This window comes from Akebia trifoliata, chromosome 7 (assembly GCF_017979445.1).
Source record: "Akebia trifoliata isolate Shusen 1 chromosome 7, ASM1797944v1, whole genome shotgun sequence".
Classification (NCBI taxonomy): domain Eukaryota; kingdom Viridiplantae; phylum Streptophyta; class Magnoliopsida; order Ranunculales; family Lardizabalaceae; genus Akebia; species Akebia trifoliata.
The window spans coordinates 30,802,734-30,823,579 of NC_141381.1; the positions used below are offsets into that span (position 1 = coordinate 30,802,734).

A 20,846-nucleotide genomic window follows, 5' to 3' on the forward strand; every position below is an offset into this window, starting at 1 on the left:
AATCTTAAAATGATGTGAATACAATATGAATGCAATAAGCGAAACATTGTATTTATTCAAACAAATAACACCATGCAATATTATGATCAAATGAATATATCTTATGACTTGAATATAAGAATTGAAGTGACATGTCTTGAGTTATGACACTTAACTATACAGTAAAGACATAGAAAACACAAGTCTAATTTATATTTGGACAACAAAAAATCATTGATAGTAATTGCATAACTTCAAAGCTCGTGGTAAGTATTTCATCACTCTACTTATAACATTCCAATGCTTTATACTAGACTTGCAATTACGCCTACAAAGATACTTCTATTGCATATGAAATAATTGGACCCATATAGGCGTTATGTACCTGAGATCTCTAGAATATTCATTTTTGTTTATATGATCACACCATTAGGATACAACTAAATAGGATCAAACATTTTTAATATAATGAGACTAATCTATTGCAATACCATCAATAGTACTCGTTAATTTAATTCTCAATATTATATTTATTTTTTTATATATCGTTCATATCAAACTTTTTTTTTTTTTTGCCATAAAAGATATTTGATCTCTTCACTATCTCTAAGTATTCAAGAATCAAAAGGTAAATCCAATAACTACACTTCAGACCTAATATGGAAATGTCAAAACCAATGTGAATGCAATAATGTAATGCACAACCACAATGGCTATAACTAATGTGAAAGCAACAAATGTCGATTTAATTTATGAGTCGTAGATCTGAATGTCTCGATAAACATGATTGCACTTTCCCATAAAAAGTGTATCCCGAGAGAGATGTATTCCGAGGCGGAAAGATCTATTGTTTAAAACTTGTTCATGTAAATGAGTCGATTGAGTATGCCACCTGGCTAGTCATTTTATTAGGACTCTTAATTTATTGGTCTTCTTAACATAGCTGTCCCTCGAAAAATACCCCCCAAGTTCTTGTTAGCAAGACCCTTTATTTATTTAAATACATTATTTTTTTTCTTGAAAAAGTTGTAACTCAATGAAAAGGGTATTTCATGTAGTTGAATGACAAAAATTTCCCGCCAAAATGAGCAAACTTCTATGTAAATATCTATTTCTATTAAAGGTCTAGTTAACGTGTGGCCTTAGGCTAAGGTCACACCTTAAAGTGCAATAAATACACTTTGGAAATAAACAAATGAGGGTGTTTTGGTAATAAATAAAAAAAACTTTAGTGCGAGCTCTTAGGGAAAATGTTAACAAAACCCTCTATTAAATAAGAAACATGTGAGAACTCCAAATTGGACCCAACTCAAAATTCGACCTAATTCACTTGGTTTAATTGAAGAGTTGTGATAATGTGACGTTCTTTGTACGTTTCCTTTACAGAATAGTAAATCCTTTTCTTTAAGATACATAAAGAGAAAGATTTATGATTTTGTAAATTGCCAGGTCAAAGAACATACAAAAAGAGTGTCAGATTATCATGATTCTTAATTGAATTTTATGTTGAGATGGTACATAACTAAGTGAAATAACCGATTGAGTTTTTGCGAGTAATCAAACTGCATGAATTGACTTAATAGAAATCTGATTTGAATTTTTAAAAAGGACAATTTTTACACTCCTCCAAGTTTTTGTAACTATTTAGATAGAGTAGGATAAATGGACGCTAACAAAATCATAGATCTTTTTCTTTGGGATACACAAAGAATATATATTTTTATATCAGTAATCATTTAAATATCAACGTTTTCAAACTCATCTAGGTGATGGAGAGATTAATAGAAATAACCTAATAACTAAAAGATTGGAAAAGAGATTTGTTATTTTAAAATTTACGTACTAAGATGATAAACCTATGGCATGACGTCACATATATTGAAAAAAAGCAAGAAAATAAACTGTTCCAAAATTTTCTCTCCACTAATCAATCACTCTTATTTTTTTTTTTTATACAAGTGGCATCAGTTCATCAGCTTAGCACATAAATTTTGAAACAACAAATCTTTATTCAAAAGATTGATCCCATCTTTTGCGAAAAACCCTTGATTCTCCCCCTCCAAAAGAAAATAAATCTATCCCTTCAACCTTTGATTTTGATGGCAAAATCTCCACTTATTATTATTATTACTATTTCTTTACTGTTTCTTATTATTCAATGAAAAAAAAAATTGAATAGAGTTTTACCTCAGACAACTCCACAAAATGAATTGTATAAGAATTGAAGCCAACATGTTTGGGGAAAATCAAGATTTTTTCTTATTCTTTTGTTTTATTTTATTGAGGGAAGAAAGTCTAAAGATTGTTAAATAGAACTTTTTACCTTTTAAGGTTGAAGAGTTTGAAGGCTGCCGACTTTTTAATGGAAAAATAAAGGTTTTTGACAAAGAGTTGAAGGCAAGGTATTTTTGTTCGAGTCACTATCCAGGATGGTGACGCATTCCTATAGTTACCAACAACGTCTACATGGCATTTATTTATTAGACAACAAACAGAGAGCTGTGTGTGACTAGAAAAATGGCTTGATTAGGAGTCTGATGTATTTTAAACTCCAACTAAACACATGCCACATATACATTGTTCATATTCATTAGAAACGGAACATCGTATGTGATATGAGTCGTTTCATTATTTTTCCTACACTAACCTCACTTACAAGATCACAATCGTTATTTTTATTAATTATTTCAAAGAATTAGAATCTAGAATGGTGTCCCGAACAATGTCTATGTGGCAAGATTTAGTGTTTAAAATGCACCGAACTCCTAAACAAGTTGTGTACATAGTTCTATTTATTTTAAATCCTACCAAAATGTGCATGTAGGCTTCATTTGTTGTTATAGGAACAAGACATCATTCTAGGTCGAGACTCTACTTCGTATATGAGGAATGCTAGCCTCCACCCCCTTCCATGTGAGCGTGAGTGTGAGGATACGAAGACAGAAAAATGGGATTTTGGTTTGACCAAACATTTTGTGAATATTTGAGATATCCCTATATATTTTCAAACTAGTGGCATACCCCGTGACATTGATCTTCTCTTTTAGACGAAAGAAAATTAACATTAATATTTTAAAATTTAATTTTTTTTATTTAAATTAAATATGATTTTATGACTAAACATCTTATAATCTATATTATATTATATAAAAAAAATATTCATATAAAGAAATAATTGTAAATTTGAATTAAATGATTTATCTCATACAAGATCAAATGGTCAAATCGAGATCTGAAAGTTGAATCCATGGCCATAAGGGCACACGTTAAGATGCATTAGATACACCACCAAATATTATTTTACGATGTCAAAATTGAAATTCCATATAAAAAAAAAAGAATTTCTACCAAAATTTCCTCAACTGCTTATTTCCAAGGTGTTTAAATGATCTTAACACATGCCATGGGGAACACGTTAACAAAATCCATGTGTAAAAGGTGAATTTGAAAAGGAGTCGTGTTACTCTGCCTGTGTTAGGCATTGGGTTCAAAACTAAACTGACTTGTTAGTGTACATAAATTTATTTTGTCGAGATACAAATTAAAAATCAATGATTCTCTATGCACTATTAAGTAAATTCAGTGTTGAACCCAATGTCCAACACAGGCAATCAAGCATTTTCCTTGAAACACCGATAAAAAAAGAGGATTTTGTTAATGTGTGCACTAAGGGCATGTACTTTGAAAATTGGAATTTGAGGGTATTTCTAAAGTGTATTTATTGCAACATTTGATAATTCTCTTATTTTTCTATTTAATTACGAAAGTGTAAATAGATTTTTCATAATCTTTTCAATAGACTTCCAATTAAGTTATTTTGTACAAAATTTCCTTTCCCTTTTGGCCCTATCTTCATAAAAAATTAACATTAAATTTTGAACTATTAGAATTTCGTTCTAATTAAAATCACATTTAATTTTTAAAACTTCTATCTTGAAATTTTTCCGAACTTCGTATTTTAGATCTGTTAATTGGGTTCAACAGTATAACTATTAATCCCATAAAACTGATGGTTCATTCGATTAACCCATCTATTTGAATCAAATCAAACTTTCTTCGGCAGATTTACAAAACCTTGATAAAAAAAAAAATTCAGCTCGGTTAAAATAGATTGGGGTCATTTGAAAGAGCCATAGATTTTAATGGGGTAGGTGGATAGTGGAACCATATGAACCATAGGTTTTTATAGACAGATTTTAAATTAAAATTTTTGGAAACAAAAAAATTCGAAGATAAAATTCGAAGATAATATTCTGGGATATAAAACAATATTAGGTCCATAGAGAAGATTCTTTAACAATCAGATCTTAATAAAATAGCACAATATTACTTTTTTAAAATTAAAAAACAATTATTTTTAAAGTAATAAAGAAACTATATAATAAAAGAGGTGACTGTTTTTTAAAGTAATAAAAATAATTTAAAATTCTTTAATAACTCCTAAAATTATTCATAAATGAATACATGTATACTCATTTAAGAGATCATCCTCATAAAAAATCATTTCATTCTAAAATTTCTTACCCTAATTTACAAGTTCAAGCATTGTAAATTATTTGATTTTTGTAAATCTTTTACGAGATTAGAAGTTTTAGAATGGGCTGATTTTTGACGAGGATGATCTCCTCTTGTACATTGAAAAAATATTAGGCATAATGTTTGGCTCTTTTTAGGACTTTTGAAGACCATACTTTATTTAATCATAACCATTGATGGTTTTTTACTCATATCTCAGTAAAATACATCTATGGTTATGTGTGCACCATCAAATCAGAATGTACAAATTATGTAAAATGTAATGTTACTTCAACATTATCCTTATTTAATATATAAGGAGGGTTGGGAAGAAAATAAAATTTATCGGTTATTCAATTTCTTAACTCAGAATCGAATAACAATTTGTTACAAACCAGCCCAAAATAATCAGTTTGCTTCCATTCTCGATTTGAACCGGATCATGTTGGGGTGTCCTTCGTATTAGAGAAGTCAAGTCTTCCGATTCATTCTCATAAATTGTTGTAACTGCTTTAGTTTATTTTGTTTTTGAATTTGTATTTTAAGTTACAACTGTACACTTATCTATAGGAATCTGTTACAGCTGTACACTTATTTTTAGGGATCAGTTACAATTTTTTGTATTTATGTTTGCTAATTGAATGAGAAGTCGGTGTGGCATATTTCCACTCCTCTGTTTCCTTCATTCATTATATGGTATCAGAGCATTTAATTGCTGCTGCTGCTGCTATCTTTTCTAGCCACCAGTACCAATAATTCCAACTCTCTGCCTGTCATTCAAAACACATCTCTCATCTCTATCAATATCTCAGCCCAAGCCCCACTCAAACTCACCACAACCAATTACATCTCTTGGAAACTTCAATTCCACACTCTCTTTGTTGGCTATGACCTCTTAGGATATATAGATGGATCCAAACCTTGTCCACCCTCCACTATTACTCAAAACAACACCACTGAATCAAATCCTGATCACACTGTCTGGATTAGACAAGACCAACTGATACTTAATGCTTTAGTTGGATCTCTTTCTCCCACAATTATCCCGTTCATTGCTAGAGCCAAAACATCAAAGGAAGACTTGACTTCTCTAATACTCCGGTCGTCGTTTCAAAGAACTCTCTGGAAGGAACATTGAGAATCTTTTTTTGAATCCAGCTCATGTTTCCATCTCTAAAGTGTATTTATTGCAACACGTTTAAGATGAACCATAATGAAAAGCAACTGTCTTAGGGACATTGTAGTAGGTAAGGACGTCTGAGCATATATGTGATAAAATGTAGCTCTGTTAATCTTAAAAAAGAAAGAAATTAATAAATAAAAGTACACTGCTCAAGTATTCAAGTTTAACGGCTGAGATGGAAAAAGATTTTACGACTAAAAATCTCTAGGAAATGTCAACCAATCTCCAACGTTAAGAAAAAAAATCTGTAAGAACATTTAACGATCCCTCGACATGATTGCGTTCACACCTATCCATCTGTATATTTGAAGTAACTCTAACTTCCCTCAAAACTTAAAAAGTTTCGAAGTCTCTCAACTAAAGAGGAAAAACAGAGCTAAAAGAGTAGAGAGCAATGGCAGAGAGCGATGTGAAGATATTGGGAGGATGGCCGAGTCCATTAGTGATGAGGCCTCGTATGGCATTCAACATCAAATCGGTTGAATACGAGTTTCTTCAAGAGAAATTAGGAGCCAAAAGCGATCTTCTCCTCAAATCAAATCCAGTATATAAGAAGATGCCAGTACTCATCCATGGAGACAAACCCATATGCGAGTCCCTCATAATAGTCCAATACATCGATGAGGTCTGGACCTCTGGACCATCTATCCTCCCTTCTGATCCCTATGATCGCGCCATTGCTCGATTTTGGGCTGCCTACGTAGACGATAAGGTTGGTATTTATTTAATTAATTTCAACGAAATATAAAGACCCTCCAATTTTTTTTTATTTTTGAAATACCCCTTTGTGTTTTCAGACTGTTGACATACCCCTTGACCTTGGTCTTCTTTGAAAGACACTATAAATGATCTAAATGCTGTCTTTAAGTTTTCATTTCCTATTACTTGCCGAAAATCCTTTTGAGGTTTGAAAGTTTAAGGAAATGGGATCTTAAGGTTCAAGATGAGGGTATTTTATTTTTTTATTTTTAACTTATAGGTTAAAGGTAACGGAATTTTGGGAAAAAATTTAAAAAAATCAAGGGAAAATTACTTAAAGATCCTTTTTAAAGGGTTTTCTTTCTTAATAATCCTTGAATTCTTGGTGATAGCTTGATAGTCCATTGGGTAAGGTTTTTTTTTTCTTCTTAATGGTCCCTCGTTATTGTCGAACTCACTACTTACATTGTAAAACCAACCCATTTTAGTTTTTGAAGATTTTTCGACTAAAATAAATGAAAAGATCCACTAAAAACTTGATATAATGACTTGAAAAAATCCTAATTTTCAACATAAGTCGATTGAGATGCTTAAAGTTCAATTTTTTTGAATGAAAATTGTGAGTTCGATCTGTTAAGGGATATTCAACGTTTTAATCGTGAGAAATATGAGGAGTGAGATTCAGGGACTGTTTAGAAAATTATTTTTTACTAAATAAACTATTAAGAGAAATCCTAAAAGTAAAGATTATTTAGAAAAAAAATTCCACAGCCAAGAACTTAAAGTAATTTTCTCAAAATCAAAGGTTTTTGGCTATGTAATGAAGATGAGGGCATTTTTTTTTAACTGTGTAGTCATGTAGAGTAGACTGAGTTCAAGAGGTCTATCATCAGTTTTGTGGGCATCTCAAATATCTTCAATGGAGGCCGGAGAGGGAAAAAAATTTGGCTCACGAAATTCTAGATTCACCAATCACACGAACGCACATGTATTGAATGGCATAGTTAATTTACAAAACTACCCTTGCATGTTTGACATGGCATTGTGGCACACACTGAGGATTGATGAAAGTAATTTGAACTAATTGTGTAATTTAATAAGTTGGTTGTGGTTGTTGTTGTTAGTGGTTCACTCCTTTGTCAGTGATCGCTAAAGGAATAGGAGACAAGGAAGAGGCGGCCAAACAAGTGATTGCTGCGAGTGAAGTGTTGGAAGAAGCCTTCAAAACTCTTAGCAAAGGTAAGGATTTTTTTGGTGGAGAACGAATTGGATATGTTGACATCACACTTGGATGCTACTTGGCATGGCTCAAGGTGTGTGAGAAGATTGTAGACTTAAAGTTTCTTGATGAGGAGAAGACCCCTTGTCTTGTCGTGTGGGCTGAGCGCTTTTGTGCTGATGATGCTGTGAAGGAAGTGATGCCCGAGATCGAAAAGTTGTTGGAATTCGTTAAGAAGCTTCAAACCATGTTTGCAGCTCCTACTACTACTACTAACTGAACTATTAATTATGTTATATGTGTGTTGAGAGTATGTTATATGAGTATGAAGGATCCGGAAGGAATCATGTTTGGTTTAGTGTTGTTGTTTTATAATAATAAATGTTGATTATCTTTACCAATTCGATTTTGGTTATATTTTGAGTATTGGATTGTTAGAATACTATTTATTTAAGAAAATCGCTTTCTAGAATTAAAAATCTGTATTTGGACTGAGAGAAATGGGGAGAATAGAAAGAAAAAATAAATGGGCTTCTATCTTTCTCCTTCTTTGGATTGTTAAGTGGGGGAGGGAAGAGAGAAGAGAAGAGAAAAAACAGAGAGTTTTCTTTTTCTCCAAAAGTGAAGAGATTTGAAGAGAAATGAAGAGAAAGTCTTTTAAAATATTTTATAATTTCAACTCCACCCCTAGATGTTTTTTAAGACATTTTAAAATTCTAAAATTATCTTAAATTCTCTCCTTTAATCCAAATATGATGGAGAGACATTGAGTTTCTCTTCTCTCCACTTCTCTCACTCCAAACAAAGTGTAAGTGACACCAACTTAAAAACATAGATTTCCACCAATCAAAAAAAAAAAAAAATTAAGAATATGGGTCCGGTCCCAATTGCAAAATACTTGGATAGGAACTTAAGAATTAATGGGCAATGGCAATTGGGATAGGTTGTCTATTGGAGAAATTTTTATTACCAAGTAGCCCGAGAGATAATAATCCAAGTAAAACTTTCATAAAAGAATAAGATGGCATATTACTTATGATATTCTTAGGTTAGAATGGAAGAAAGATGGGACTAAATGTACTCAATAGTTGAAAAAATTTAAAACAAAGTACAAGTGGACCAAGTTGTTATTTTTATTTGATGTGATATTTTATGGATTATACAAGAAGACCTACAGAGGATCCGCGAGCCAACGGCTTGGTTAGGGGCCGATGTGTTCTGATCTTCAATTAGAGTTTGCTAGACACACAAGAATGGGACACCTCATTGGATCACGATTTGATTGATAAGTCCATGGGAACTTCTCTTTAAAGGGTTAAGATGAGAATAGAAATGAGGATGTGAGTAGCAATAACAATGATGATGATGATGATAATTACAATGACAATGATGACAAGACCGTAACCCATGTTAATTTTTATAGGACACTTTCTATTACAAGTTACCATATTTGCTAGGATTCTAAATAGTGATGTTGAATTTCAATGAGATCTGTGTTATCCTCCTCCAACAATTTTACACTAATAGATAACGCAAGAAGAAACCAAGAGGATAGTCATAAACCTGAAATTAAAATCAACAATAAAAGTGAAAAAAAAAAAAAAAACCCCCCTTGTTGCAACTAAAGAAAAAAAAAAGGGTGTTAGAGGAAGAGGTTTCTCTAGTTTTCGAGATGGATGAAGAGGTTGTGACGGAAGACCATCCAAATATGGGGTCAACTGTTCAATTCCACGTATTCCAAAACCAAAACTTAAATAAAATCTTGGTTTTGATTCAAATCTCTGCAACTAGAACCCCGAACCAACCCTACAAATACCCCATACCCATCAAGTACTTGTTTGATACCAATTATGATAAATAATATTTTTTTGAATGTGAAAAAAAGATAAATATCCAATAAATCGACAATAATTTGTAAATTTAATAATTTAACTTGTAATTCCTCAATTGAAAGTTAAGATCAACGATGATTTTTTTAAGCAAATAAAAAATTTGAGAATAACATCATAAAAAATTGTGGCACAGATCAACTATTTGTTGTTGAAATTGTATGATACATGAAAAATTAATGGATGTTCACTTAAAAATAATAACTACACACTTCACATTCTCTTTATATTTTAATTCTAGGTCAAGTACATTCACTTCAATGTATCTCTTTGTTAGTTTTTTATTAAATTACTAATTTTATTGTAAATGTTATAAATAAAATAAATGTACTAGTCGGGTACCCGAATGAGACCCGATTCTGATCAAGTCCTTAAAATAGCCACCCAGAACGAAACCAAAAATGCTTAGATCTGTAATGATAGCCGAAAACCGAGTAATCTATTTCGAGTACATTAGGTAATTGGGTATTGATTGACACCCTCACCTAAATGTGAGGGTTGCGGTGTTATGAATCATATGAAACATAAATGCTAGATAATGTACCCTCACCTGTGAGACTTTCTGGTGACAAATGCTTAGACTATGTCAACCAATATAGATATGTACTCATGGTTTAGATTTAAACCTTCTCCAGTCAATTTTTTGAAAATGGACCTCTAAACCATATATCCTCCCTTATGATCCTTATGGCCGTACCATGGCTCACTTCTAGGCTGCCTAGATAGATGACAAGATTCAATAGTTAATTTTCACCGTTAAATATTAATTTTAAAATTGGGAATTCGGTAATCGTCCATTTTCCACACCTTGGATGAAGTCCAAAACATATATATATATATATATAGGGTCAGGTTCAAGGGCCATATGAGAAAACATATAAGAAAACTTTCGTTTTTAATAAAATTTTAAAATATGGGTTAGAAATTTTGGATTGAGCTGATTTTTTGTGAGGATGATCTCTATGATGAGAAGATCATTCAAAAAAAAAAAAAAAAAAAAATCAGACCAATCTGAAACTTCTAACCCCATTAAAAGTGATTTAGAATGTGGACCGTCGATTTTTTATCAATTTTTATCACTAATTTGTAAATCACTTTTGATGGATTTAGAAGTTTCTGATTGAGCTGATTTTTTGTGAGGATGATCTTCTCATCATAGTGACCATCCTTGCAAAAAATCAGCTCAATCCAAAACCTCTAACCCTTATTTTGAAAAACGAAAGTTTTCTCATATGTTTTCTCACATGGCCCTTGAACCTGATCCTCTATATATATATATATATATATATATATATATATATATATATATATATATATATATATATATATTTTAACGTGAGTTTTTCCATGAAATCTAGAAGACTCTATTAATGTTTCATTGTTAATGTGATAATTTGTATGAGCCCAACAACCTTTAGTAATATTTGAAACTAGCTAAGTTAGTATGAAAAATAATTTTCTTAGGTAAAATACAACCGTTGGGATTTGAGTTTTACTCAAAGTCTCCTTTGATTTGAGTTTGACTTTGGTAAAAGTTAGTTTAGTATAAATTTCGCTCAAGGCCTAAAGCATCAAAAGTAACAATTTTATTCAAATTTTAAATTTAAGCCGACTTTGAGTAAGGGTCGGAGATGCTCTTAGATATACACCATTTAAATTTTGGTGTATTCAAACTGATGACATACCTTGACCTTGGTCTACTCTAGAGGACCAGTAAAAAATGGCCTAAATGCCCTCATTACTCTACTTATGACATTCCAACGCTTTATACCAAGCTTGCAAGTATGCCTAGAAAGATACTTTTACTACATATGAAATATTGTTGGAGAAATTTATTACACTTTAAAGACACACTTTAACAAGACCCTTAATTATAAAGTTACATTTGGAAGAAAATAAGTTGGTGTTCATCACCACCCTTCAACTTGCTTTTATGTTTCCCAAAAGAGTCATGCTAGAGTGACCTCAAGATTGACCTCACTTCACACTTTCCTAATGTGGAGGTGGGCATATGATCAAAATGATTTTCACTCGTATCTCGGTGAAAAACGTCTACGGTTCAATCACACCTCTACATCATTAAAGTGAGAAATGAGGTCACTTTTTGAGCTCACTTCAGTATTATTTGTCTCAAAAACATTGGCTAGGACCGACAAAGGTGTCAATTGGTGAGCTTTCAATTTCTTTTTGGGGCTCTTGCGTTTTAAGAAAATAATGTATAATCTTTGAATATAGAAATATAATTACTTATTATAGCATGTTACAGTCTCCCTATCCTTACTAAGAGTAAGGATCTCACGCTTACTAAGAATTCTTGGGCTCACCTCTTGGCATCCAATAACATGATCTGATGTTTTAGGGTTGTAGAGGATGCAATTCTATGAATTTAAAAAAAAAAAAAATTAATAAAATTATTTTTCACCGTTGAATTTCATTTTTAAGTTTGGGAGATATATGGAAGTTTGGTAGTCATCTATTTTCAAAATCTTGGATCTAGTTCAAAATTAAATTTTTTTTAAGAATCTATGTTTTTTAAAGAAACGTAAAGGGCTATGGTGTTGGATTTCTGATCTGATAATCCATTTGAACAAAATGACCCTTAGGAAGGCTCAAAATCTTATTATGTTAGTAAAGAAGGGGTTTCACTATATTATAACAAATCCCATATATTAGAGGGAGTGGATCCTCTATAATACTTTTTCATTGTAGGTCATTGTAGTGGATTTCGATGGTTGAGAGAGTATCATGTCACAAAGACACAGAAATCCGCTCAACCCTCCAGTTCAAAGCCTTTGATCAAGCATAAAAAAATATTATTTTTTTCATTTAAAAAAAAAATCCGATGCACACTACGATCCTTACTTGGCTGAGGTGTTGATTTTTCTTTTCAACATGTCAAGCTCTACTATTTAAACTCCCTTACAACGAACTGGAAGGAATAAATGGTATAGATCTAGGATCCGTCCCTAATGTAACAACTCTTTTTTGATAAATAAAGAGTTTTCATTTATGAAAAACAATTATGGTAGGTTAGAATTGACCTAGTCAATACAATCGATCATAACTTTGAGATGTGTGCAATTCGACGCATGTACATGTGTGTGTTGGTGATATGGACTGGAGTTCTCTCCATCGGAGGGTAAAAGGTGAAAACCAAAAATGAACATGGACCAATGTGGGGGCTCAAATGAGAAAAAAATTTAGAACTCTATGTAAATGCAATAAATATGATTCACACCAAAAATCTCAAAATAATGTGATTACAATGTGAATGCAATAAAGGAAACATTGTATTTATTCAAACAAATAACACCATGCAATATTATGATCAAATGAATGTATCTTATGACTTGAATATAAGAATTGAAGTGACATGGCTTGAGTTATGACATTACTAGACAATAAAGAAACAGAAAATACAGTCCAATTTATATTAGGACAACAAAAAATCATTGATAATGATTGCATAACTTCAAAGCTCGTTGTAAGTATTTCATCACTCTACTTATGATATTCCACTATGTGAAAACTGGAAAATTTGACAAAAAAAGTTGACGGGTTAAGGCCCACGAATTTTAGAAATTGAATTTTGACGGTCTAGAATTGTTGAAATTCTTGATGTTCCTAGATTTGACGGCTTAGAATTATCGAATTTCTCCCATCCTTCATTAATTTGACAGTTTTGGTACATTGAAAAAAATAATTTGACAATGAAAATTTTGATGTCTATTCGACCTCTTGGTCTGTCAAATTTTATGAAATTTGACGGTCCAAGACTGTCCAATTTTGGCTTTTTTCACATTGTGTTCCAATGCTGTATGCTAGACTTGCAATTACGCTTACAAAGATACTTCTAATGCATATGAGATATTAGGACCCATATAGGCGTTATGTACCTGAGATCTCTAGAATATTCATTTTTGTTTATACAATCACATCATTAGGATACAACTAAATAGGATCAAACAACTTTAATATAATGAGACATATCTATTGCAATACCATCAATAGTACTTGTTAATTTAATTCTCAATATTATATTTATTTTCTTATATATCTTTCATATCAAACTTTTTTTTTTGCCATAAAAGATTTTGATCTCTTTACTATCTCCAAGTCAAGAATCAAAAGGTAAATGCAATAACTACACTTCAGACCTAATATGGAAATGTCAAAACCAATGTGAATGCAATAAATGTAATGCACAACCACAATGGCCATAACTAATGTGAAAGCAACAAATGTTGATTTAATTTATGAGTCGTAGATCTGAACGTCTCGATAAACATGATTGCACTTTCCCATAAAAAGTGTATCCCGAGAGAGATGTGTATTACAAGGCGGAAAGATATACTGTTTTAAACTTGTTCACGTAAATGAGTTGATTGAGTATGCCACTTAGCGAGTCATGTTATTAGGACTCTTAATTTATTGGTCTTGTTAACATGTGCTTTAGGGCACACGTTAAAGTGCATTAAATACACCTTAGGTCTGAATTTTCTACCATAACTGTCCATCGAAATATACCGCCCAAGTTCTTGTTAGTAAGACCCTTTATTCATTTAAATACATTATCTTTTTTCTTGAAAAAGTTGTAACTCAATGAAAAGGTCATTTCATGTAGTTGAATGACAAAAATTTCTTGCCAAAATGAGCAAACTTCTATGTAAATATCTGTTTCTATTAAAAGGTCTGGTTAACGTGTGGCCTTAGGCTAAGGTCACACCTTAAAGTGCAATAAATACACTTTGGAAATAAACATATGAGGGTGTTTTGGTAATAAAAAAAAACTTTAGTGTGAGCTCTGAGGGAAAATGTTAACAAGACCCTCTATTAAATAGGAAACATGTGAGAACTCCAAATTGGACCCAATTCAAAACTCGACCTAATTTACTTGATTTAATTGAAGAGTTGTGATAATACGACGTTCTTTGTACGTTCTCTTTACAGAATAGTAAAATCCTTTTCTTTGAGATACATAAAGAGAAAAATTTATGATTTTGTAAATTTTCAGGTCAAAGAGCATACAAAAAGAGTGTCAGATTATCATGATTCTTAATTGAATTTTATGTTGAGATGGTATATAACTAAGTGAAATAACCGATCGAGTTTTTGCAAGTAATCAAACTGCATGAATTGACTTAATAGAAATCTGATTTTAAATTTTAAAAAGGACAATTTTTACACTCCTCCAAGTTTTTGTAACTATTTAGATAGAGTTAGGATAAATGGATGCTCACAAAATCATAGATCTTTTTCATTGGGATACACAAAGAATATATTGTTTTTTATATCATTAATCATTTAAATATCAACGTTTTCAAACTCATCTAGGTGATGGAGAGATTAATAGAAAATAACCTAATAACTAAAAGATTGGTAAAGAGATTTGTTATTTTAAAATTTACGTACTAAAATGATAAACCAATGGCATGACGGCACATATATTGAAAAAAAACAAGAAAATAAATTGCTCCAAAATTTTCTCTCCACTAATCAATCACTCTTATTTTTTTTATACAAGTGGCATCAGTTCATCAGCTTAGCACATAAATTTCGAAACAACAAATCTTTATTCAAAAGATTGATCCCATCGTTTGCGAAAAACCCTTGATTCTCCCCCTCCAAAAGAAAATAAATCTATCCCTTCAACCTTTGATTTTGATGGCAAAATCTCCACTTATTATTATTATTACTATTTCTTTTACTGTTTCTTATTAGTCAATGAAAAAAAAAAAAAAAAGAATAGAGTTTTACCTTAGACTCCTCCAGAAAATGAATTCTATAAGAATTGAAGCCAATATGTTTGGGGGAAATCAAGATTTTTTCTTATTACTTTATTTTATTTTATTGAGGGAAGAAAGTTTAAAGATTCTTAAATAAAACTTTTTACCTTTTAAGGTTGAAGAGTTTGAAGGCTACCGACTTTTTAATGGAAAAAATAAAGGTTTTTGGCAAAGAGTTGAAGGCAAGGTATTTTTGTTCTAGTCGCAATCCAGGATGGTGACGCGTTCCTATAGTTACCAACAATGTCTACATGACATGTATTTATTAGACAACAAACAGAGGGCTGTGTGCGACTAAAAAAATGGATTGATTAGGAGTCCGATGTATTTTAATCTCCAACTAAACACATGCCACATAGACACTTAGACACTGTTCCTATTTTATAGAAACAGAACACCTTATGTGATATGAGTCTTTTCATTATTTTTCCTACACTAGCCTCACTTACAAGATCACAATCGTTATTTTTATTAATTATTTCAAAGAATCAAAATCTTGAATGGTGTCCCGAACAATGTCTACATGGCAAGATTTGGTGTTTAAAATACACCAAGCTTCTAAACAAATTGTGCACGCAGTTCTATCTATTTCAAATCTAACCAAAATGTGCCATGTAACCTTCATTTGTTGCTATAGGAACAAGACATCGTTCTAGGTCGAGCCTCTATTTCATATATAAGGAATGTTAGCCTCCGCCGCCCCCTTCAATGCGAGCGTGAGTGTGAGTGTGAGGATACGAAGAGAGAGAAAAATGGGATTTTGGTTTGACCAAACATTTTGTGAATATTTGAGATATCCCTATATATTTTCAAGTTAGTGGCATACCCCGTGACATCGATCTTCTCTTTTAGACGAATGAAAATTAACATTAATATTTTAAAATTTAATTTTTTATATTTAAATTAAATGATTTTATGACTAAATATCTTATAATCTATATTATGTTATATATATATATATATATATATCATATAAAGAAATAATTGTAAATTTGAGTTAAATGATTTATCTCATACAAGACCAAATGGTGAAATCAAGATCTGAAAGTTGAAACCATGGCCGTAAGGACACACGTTAAGAAGCATTATATACACCTACAAATATTATTTTACGATGTCAAAATTCAAATTCCATAAAAGAAAATTTTCTACCAAAAATTCCCTCAACTGCTTATTTCCAAGGTGTTTGAATGATCTTAACACATGCCATGGGGAACACGTTAACAAAATCCATGTGTAAAAGGTGAGTTTGAAAAGGAGTCGTGTTACACTGCCTCTGTTAGGCATTGGGTTCAACAATAAACTGACTTGTTAGTGTACATATAACCATAGATTTATTTTGTCGAGATACAGATTAAAAATCAACGATTCTCTATGTACTATTAAGTAAATTCAGTGTTAAACCTAGTGTCCAACGTAGGCAATCAATCAAGTATTTTTCTTGAAACACCGATAAAAAAAGGGATTTTGTTAATATGTAGGGCACGCACTTTGAAAATGGGAATTTAAGGATATTTCAATAAAAGGCAAATCTTCCAAGAGCATTTTTGATACAAAATTCAATTTCTAAAGTGTATTTATCCCAGGGACATTGTATGCAAAGACGCCTTTGAGCATATATGTGATAAATGTAGCTCTTTTTTTTTTTTTCTCGTTGGGGTTCTGCCTAAGTTCGTTAATTTAAAAAAAAAGAAAAAAAATTAATAAATAAAAGGCCACTGTTCAACTATTCAAGTTGAACGGCTGAGATGTAATCTGTATTTCTCTTCCCATCTGAACTGCTTCTAGAAAAGTCCACGTTGTCTTATAATAAATACATAGATCTGATGGTGATGTCACGCCACACATCATACATATATATACACTTAGATAGAAGGAAAATTCTATTGGAAGTCAGAACGGCTGAGATGGAAAAAGATTTTCTAACATAAAATCTCTAGGAAATGTCAACCAATCTCCAACGTTAACTAGACATAGTTGGACGGTTTCCCACGTTCATTAGAAGTTGAAAAAAAATCTGTAAGAAAATTCAACGATCTTTCGACATGATTGCGTTCACACCTATCCATCTGTATATTTAAAGTACCTCTAACTTCCCTCAAAACTTAAAAAGTCCCAAAGTCTATCAAATAAAGAGGAAAAACAGAGCTAAAAGAGTAGAGAGCAATGGCAGAGAGCGATGTGAAGATATTGGGAGGATGGCCGAGTCCATTCGTAATGAGGCCTCGTATCGCATTCAACATCAAATCGGTTGACTACGAGTTTCTTGAAGAGAAATTTGGAGCCAAAAGCGATCTTCTCCTCAAATCAAATCCAGTATATAAGAAGATGCCAGTACTCATCCATGGAGACAAACCCATATGCGAGTCCCTCATAATAGTCCAATACATCGATGAGGTCTGGACCTCTGGACCATCTATCCTCCCTTCTGATCCCTATGATCGCGCTATTGCTCGATTTTGGGCTGCCTACATAGACGACAAGGTTGGTATTTATTTAATTAATTTCAACGAAATATAAAGACCCTCCAATTTTTTTTTTTTTTTTGAGATACCCCTTTGTGTTTTCAGACTGTTGACATACCCCTTGACCTCGGTATTCTTTGAAAGACACTATAAATGATCTAAATTCTTTGTCTTTAATCTTTCATCTCCTATTACTTGCCCAAAATCCTTTTGAGGTTTGAAAGTTTAAGGAAATGGGATCTTAAGGTTCAAGATGAGGGTATTTTATTTTTTTATTTTTAACTTATAGGTTAAAAGGTAACGGAATTTTGGGAAAAAATTTAAAAAAATCAAGGGAAAATTACTTAAAGATCCTTTTTAAAGGGTTTTCTTTCTTAATAGTCCTTGAATTCTTGGTGATAGCTTCATAGTCCTTGGGTAAGGGTTTTTTTTCTTCTTAATGGTCCCTCGTTATTGTCGAGCTCACCACTTACATTGTAAAACCAACCAATTTTAGTTTTTGAAGATTTTTCGATTAAAATAAATGAAAAGATCCACTAAAAACTTGATATAATGACTTGTCTAGATGATTTCAAAATAAAAGAATCATCTTTAATCAATTTTCATCTAAAATTTTGAAAAAAATCCTAATTTTCAACATAAGTCTCCTAAACTCGATTGAGATGTTTAAATTCAATTTTTTTGAATGAAAATTGTGAGTTCGAACTGTTAAGTATATTCAACGTTTCAATCGTGAGAAATATGAGGAGTGAGATTCAGGGACTGTTTACAAAGAATTTTTTTACTAAATGAACTGTAAAGAGAAGTCCTAAAAGTTAAGGATTATTTAGAAAAAAAATTCCACAGCCAAGAACTTAAAGTAACTTTCTCAAAATCAAGGGTTTTTGGCTATATAATGAAGATGAGGGCATTTTTTTTTAACTGTGTAGTCATGTAGAGTAGACTGAATTCAAGAGGTCTGTCATTAGTTTTCTGGGCATCTCAAATATCTTCAATGGAGGCCGGAGAGGGAAGAAAAATTTGCTCACGGAACTCCGGATCCACCAATCACATGAACGCACGTGTATTGAATGGCACAGTTAATTTACAAAACTACCCTTGCATGCTTGACATGACATTGTAGCACACACTGAGGATTGAGGAAAGTAATTTGAGCTAATTGTGTAATTTAATAAGTTGGTTGTTGTTAGTGGTTCACTTCTTTGTCAGTGATCGCTAGAGGAACAGGAGACAAGGAAGAGGCGGCCAAACAAGTGATTGCTGCGAATGAAGTGTTGGAAGAAGCCTTCAAGACTCTTAGCAAAGGTAAGGATTTCTTCGGTGGTGAACGAATTGGGTATGTTGACATCACACTTGGATGCTTCTTGGCATGGCTCAAGGTGTGTGAGAAGATTGTGGGCTTGAAGTTTCTTGACGAGGAGAAGACCCCTTGTCTTGTCGGGTGGGCTAAGCGTTTTTGTGCTGATGATGCTGTGAAGGAAGTGATGCCCGAGACTGAAAAGTTGTTGGAATTCGCTAAGATGCTTCAAACTAAGTTCGCAACTCCTCCTCCTCCTCCTCCTACTAACTAAACTACTAATTATGTTTTATGTGTGTGTTGAGAGTATCTTATATGAGTATGAAGGATGGGAAAGGAATCATGTTTAGTTTAGTGTTGTTTTATAATAATAAATGTTGATTATCTTTACCAATTCGATTTTGGTTAGATTTTGAGTATTGGATTGTTAGAATACTATTTATTTAAAAAAATCCTTATCTTGAATTAAAAATCTGTGTTTGGATTGAGAGAAATGGGGAGAACAGAAAGAAAAAAATAAATGATTTTCTCTGTTTCTCTCTTATTTGGATTGTTAAGTAGGGGAGGGAAGAGAGGAGAAGAGAAAAAACGAGGAGTTTTCTCTGTCCAAAAGTGAAGAGATTTGAAGAGAAAGCATTTTAAAATATTTTATAATTTCAACTCCACCCGTACATGTTTTTTACAACATTTTAAAATTTTAAAGTTGTCCTAAATCTCTCCAGAATCCAAATATGGTGAAGAGAAATTGAATTTCTCTTCTCTTCTCTTGTCTTAATGGATTTCTCTTCTCTCCACTTCTCTCACTCCACACAAAGTGTAAGTGAAAACAACTTAAAAATATAGATTTTCACACACACACACAAAATTAAGAATATCCATCCCAATTGCAAAATACTTGGATGGGAACTAAAGAATTAATGGGCAATGGCAATTGGGATAGGTTGTCTATTGGAGAAATTTTTATTACTAAGTAGCCTGAAAGTCAATAATCCAAGTAAAACTTTCAAAAAAGAATAACATGGCATGTTACTTATGATATTCTTGGGTTGGAATGAAAGAAAGATGGGACTAAATTTACTCAATTGTTGAAAAAATTCGAAGCTAATATCTATGTTGGTTGATGTAGTCTAAGCACTTGTCACCAGAAAGTCTCACAGGCGAGGGTACATTATCTAGCAATTATATTTCATGCGATTCATAACACCACAACCCTTACAATTAATTAGGTGAGGATGTCGATAACCAATTACCTAAGGTACTTAAAATCGCTTAGTCAGTTTTGGGCCTATCATTACAGATCCAATCATTTTTTATTTCATTCTAGGTGGCTATTTTAAGGACCTGATCAAAATCAGGTGTCATTTGAGTACCCCACTAGTAAATTTATTTTATTTATAATATTTACAATAAAATTAGTAATTTAATAAAAAAACTAACAAAGAGACATATTGAACTAAATGTACTTGAACTAAAATTAAAATATAAAGAGAATGTGAAGTGTTTAGTTATTATCTTTAAGTGAACATCCATTAATTTTTCTTGTATTATACAATTTCAACAACAAATAGTTGTTCTATGCCACAATTTTTTATGATGTTATTCTCAAAAGGCTGATTTGTTTAAAAAATCATCGTTGATATTAACTTTCAATTGAGGAATTACAAGTTAAATTATTATATTTACAAATAATTGTCGATTTATCAGATATTTATCTTTTTTTTTCACATTCAAAAAAATATTATCCATCATAATTAGAATCAAACAAGTACTTGATGGGTATAGGGTATTTGTAAGGTATATTAAAAAAAATATTA

At 31.9% G+C, this 20,846-nt stretch overlaps 2 protein-coding genes across 2 annotated transcripts; both read left to right on the forward strand.

The window, feature by feature from the left end:
- Window positions 1-5,890: 5,890 nt before the first annotated feature.
- On the forward strand, window positions 5,891-7,996 carry LOC147398990 (glutathione S-transferase U17-like). Its single transcript, XM_086448364.1, has 2 exons — window positions 5,891-6,389; window positions 7,501-7,996. Exons 1-2 carry the CDS (start codon window positions 6,072-6,074, stop codon window positions 7,873-7,875), a joined length of 693 nt encoding a protein of 230 aa, XP_086304490.1. The 5' UTR covers window positions 5,891-6,071; the 3' UTR covers window positions 7,876-7,996.
- Window positions 7,997-17,364: 9,368 nt separating this feature from the next.
- On the forward strand, window positions 17,365-19,451 carry LOC147398991 (glutathione S-transferase U17-like). Its single transcript, XM_086448366.1, has 2 exons — window positions 17,365-17,754; window positions 18,926-19,451. The coding sequence occupies exons 1-2, from the start codon at window positions 17,437-17,439 to the stop codon at window positions 19,304-19,306; spliced, it is 699 nt and encodes a 232-aa protein (XP_086304492.1). The 5' UTR covers window positions 17,365-17,436; the 3' UTR covers window positions 19,307-19,451.
- Window positions 19,452-20,846: the final 1,395 nt, after the last annotated feature.

What these genes read in the sequence shown, in the direction of transcription:
- LOC147398991 (XM_086448366.1), top strand. Translation starts at nt 17,437, where the DNA reads ATGGCAGAGAGCGATGTGAAGATATTGGGAGGATGGCCGAGTCCATTC. An exon ending in CTGCCTACATAGACGACAAG is followed by an intron (nt 17,755 to 18,925) that starts GTTGGTATTTAT and finishes GGTTGTTGTTAG; the next exon opens with TGGTTCACTTCTTTGTCAGT.
- LOC147398990 (XM_086448364.1), top strand. Translation starts at nt 6,072, where the DNA reads ATGGCAGAGAGCGATGTGAAGATATTGGGAGGATGGCCGAGTCCATTA. An exon ending in CTGCCTACGTAGACGATAAG is followed by an intron (nt 6,390 to 7,500) that starts GTTGGTATTTAT and finishes TGTTGTTGTTAG; the next exon opens with TGGTTCACTCCTTTGTCAGT.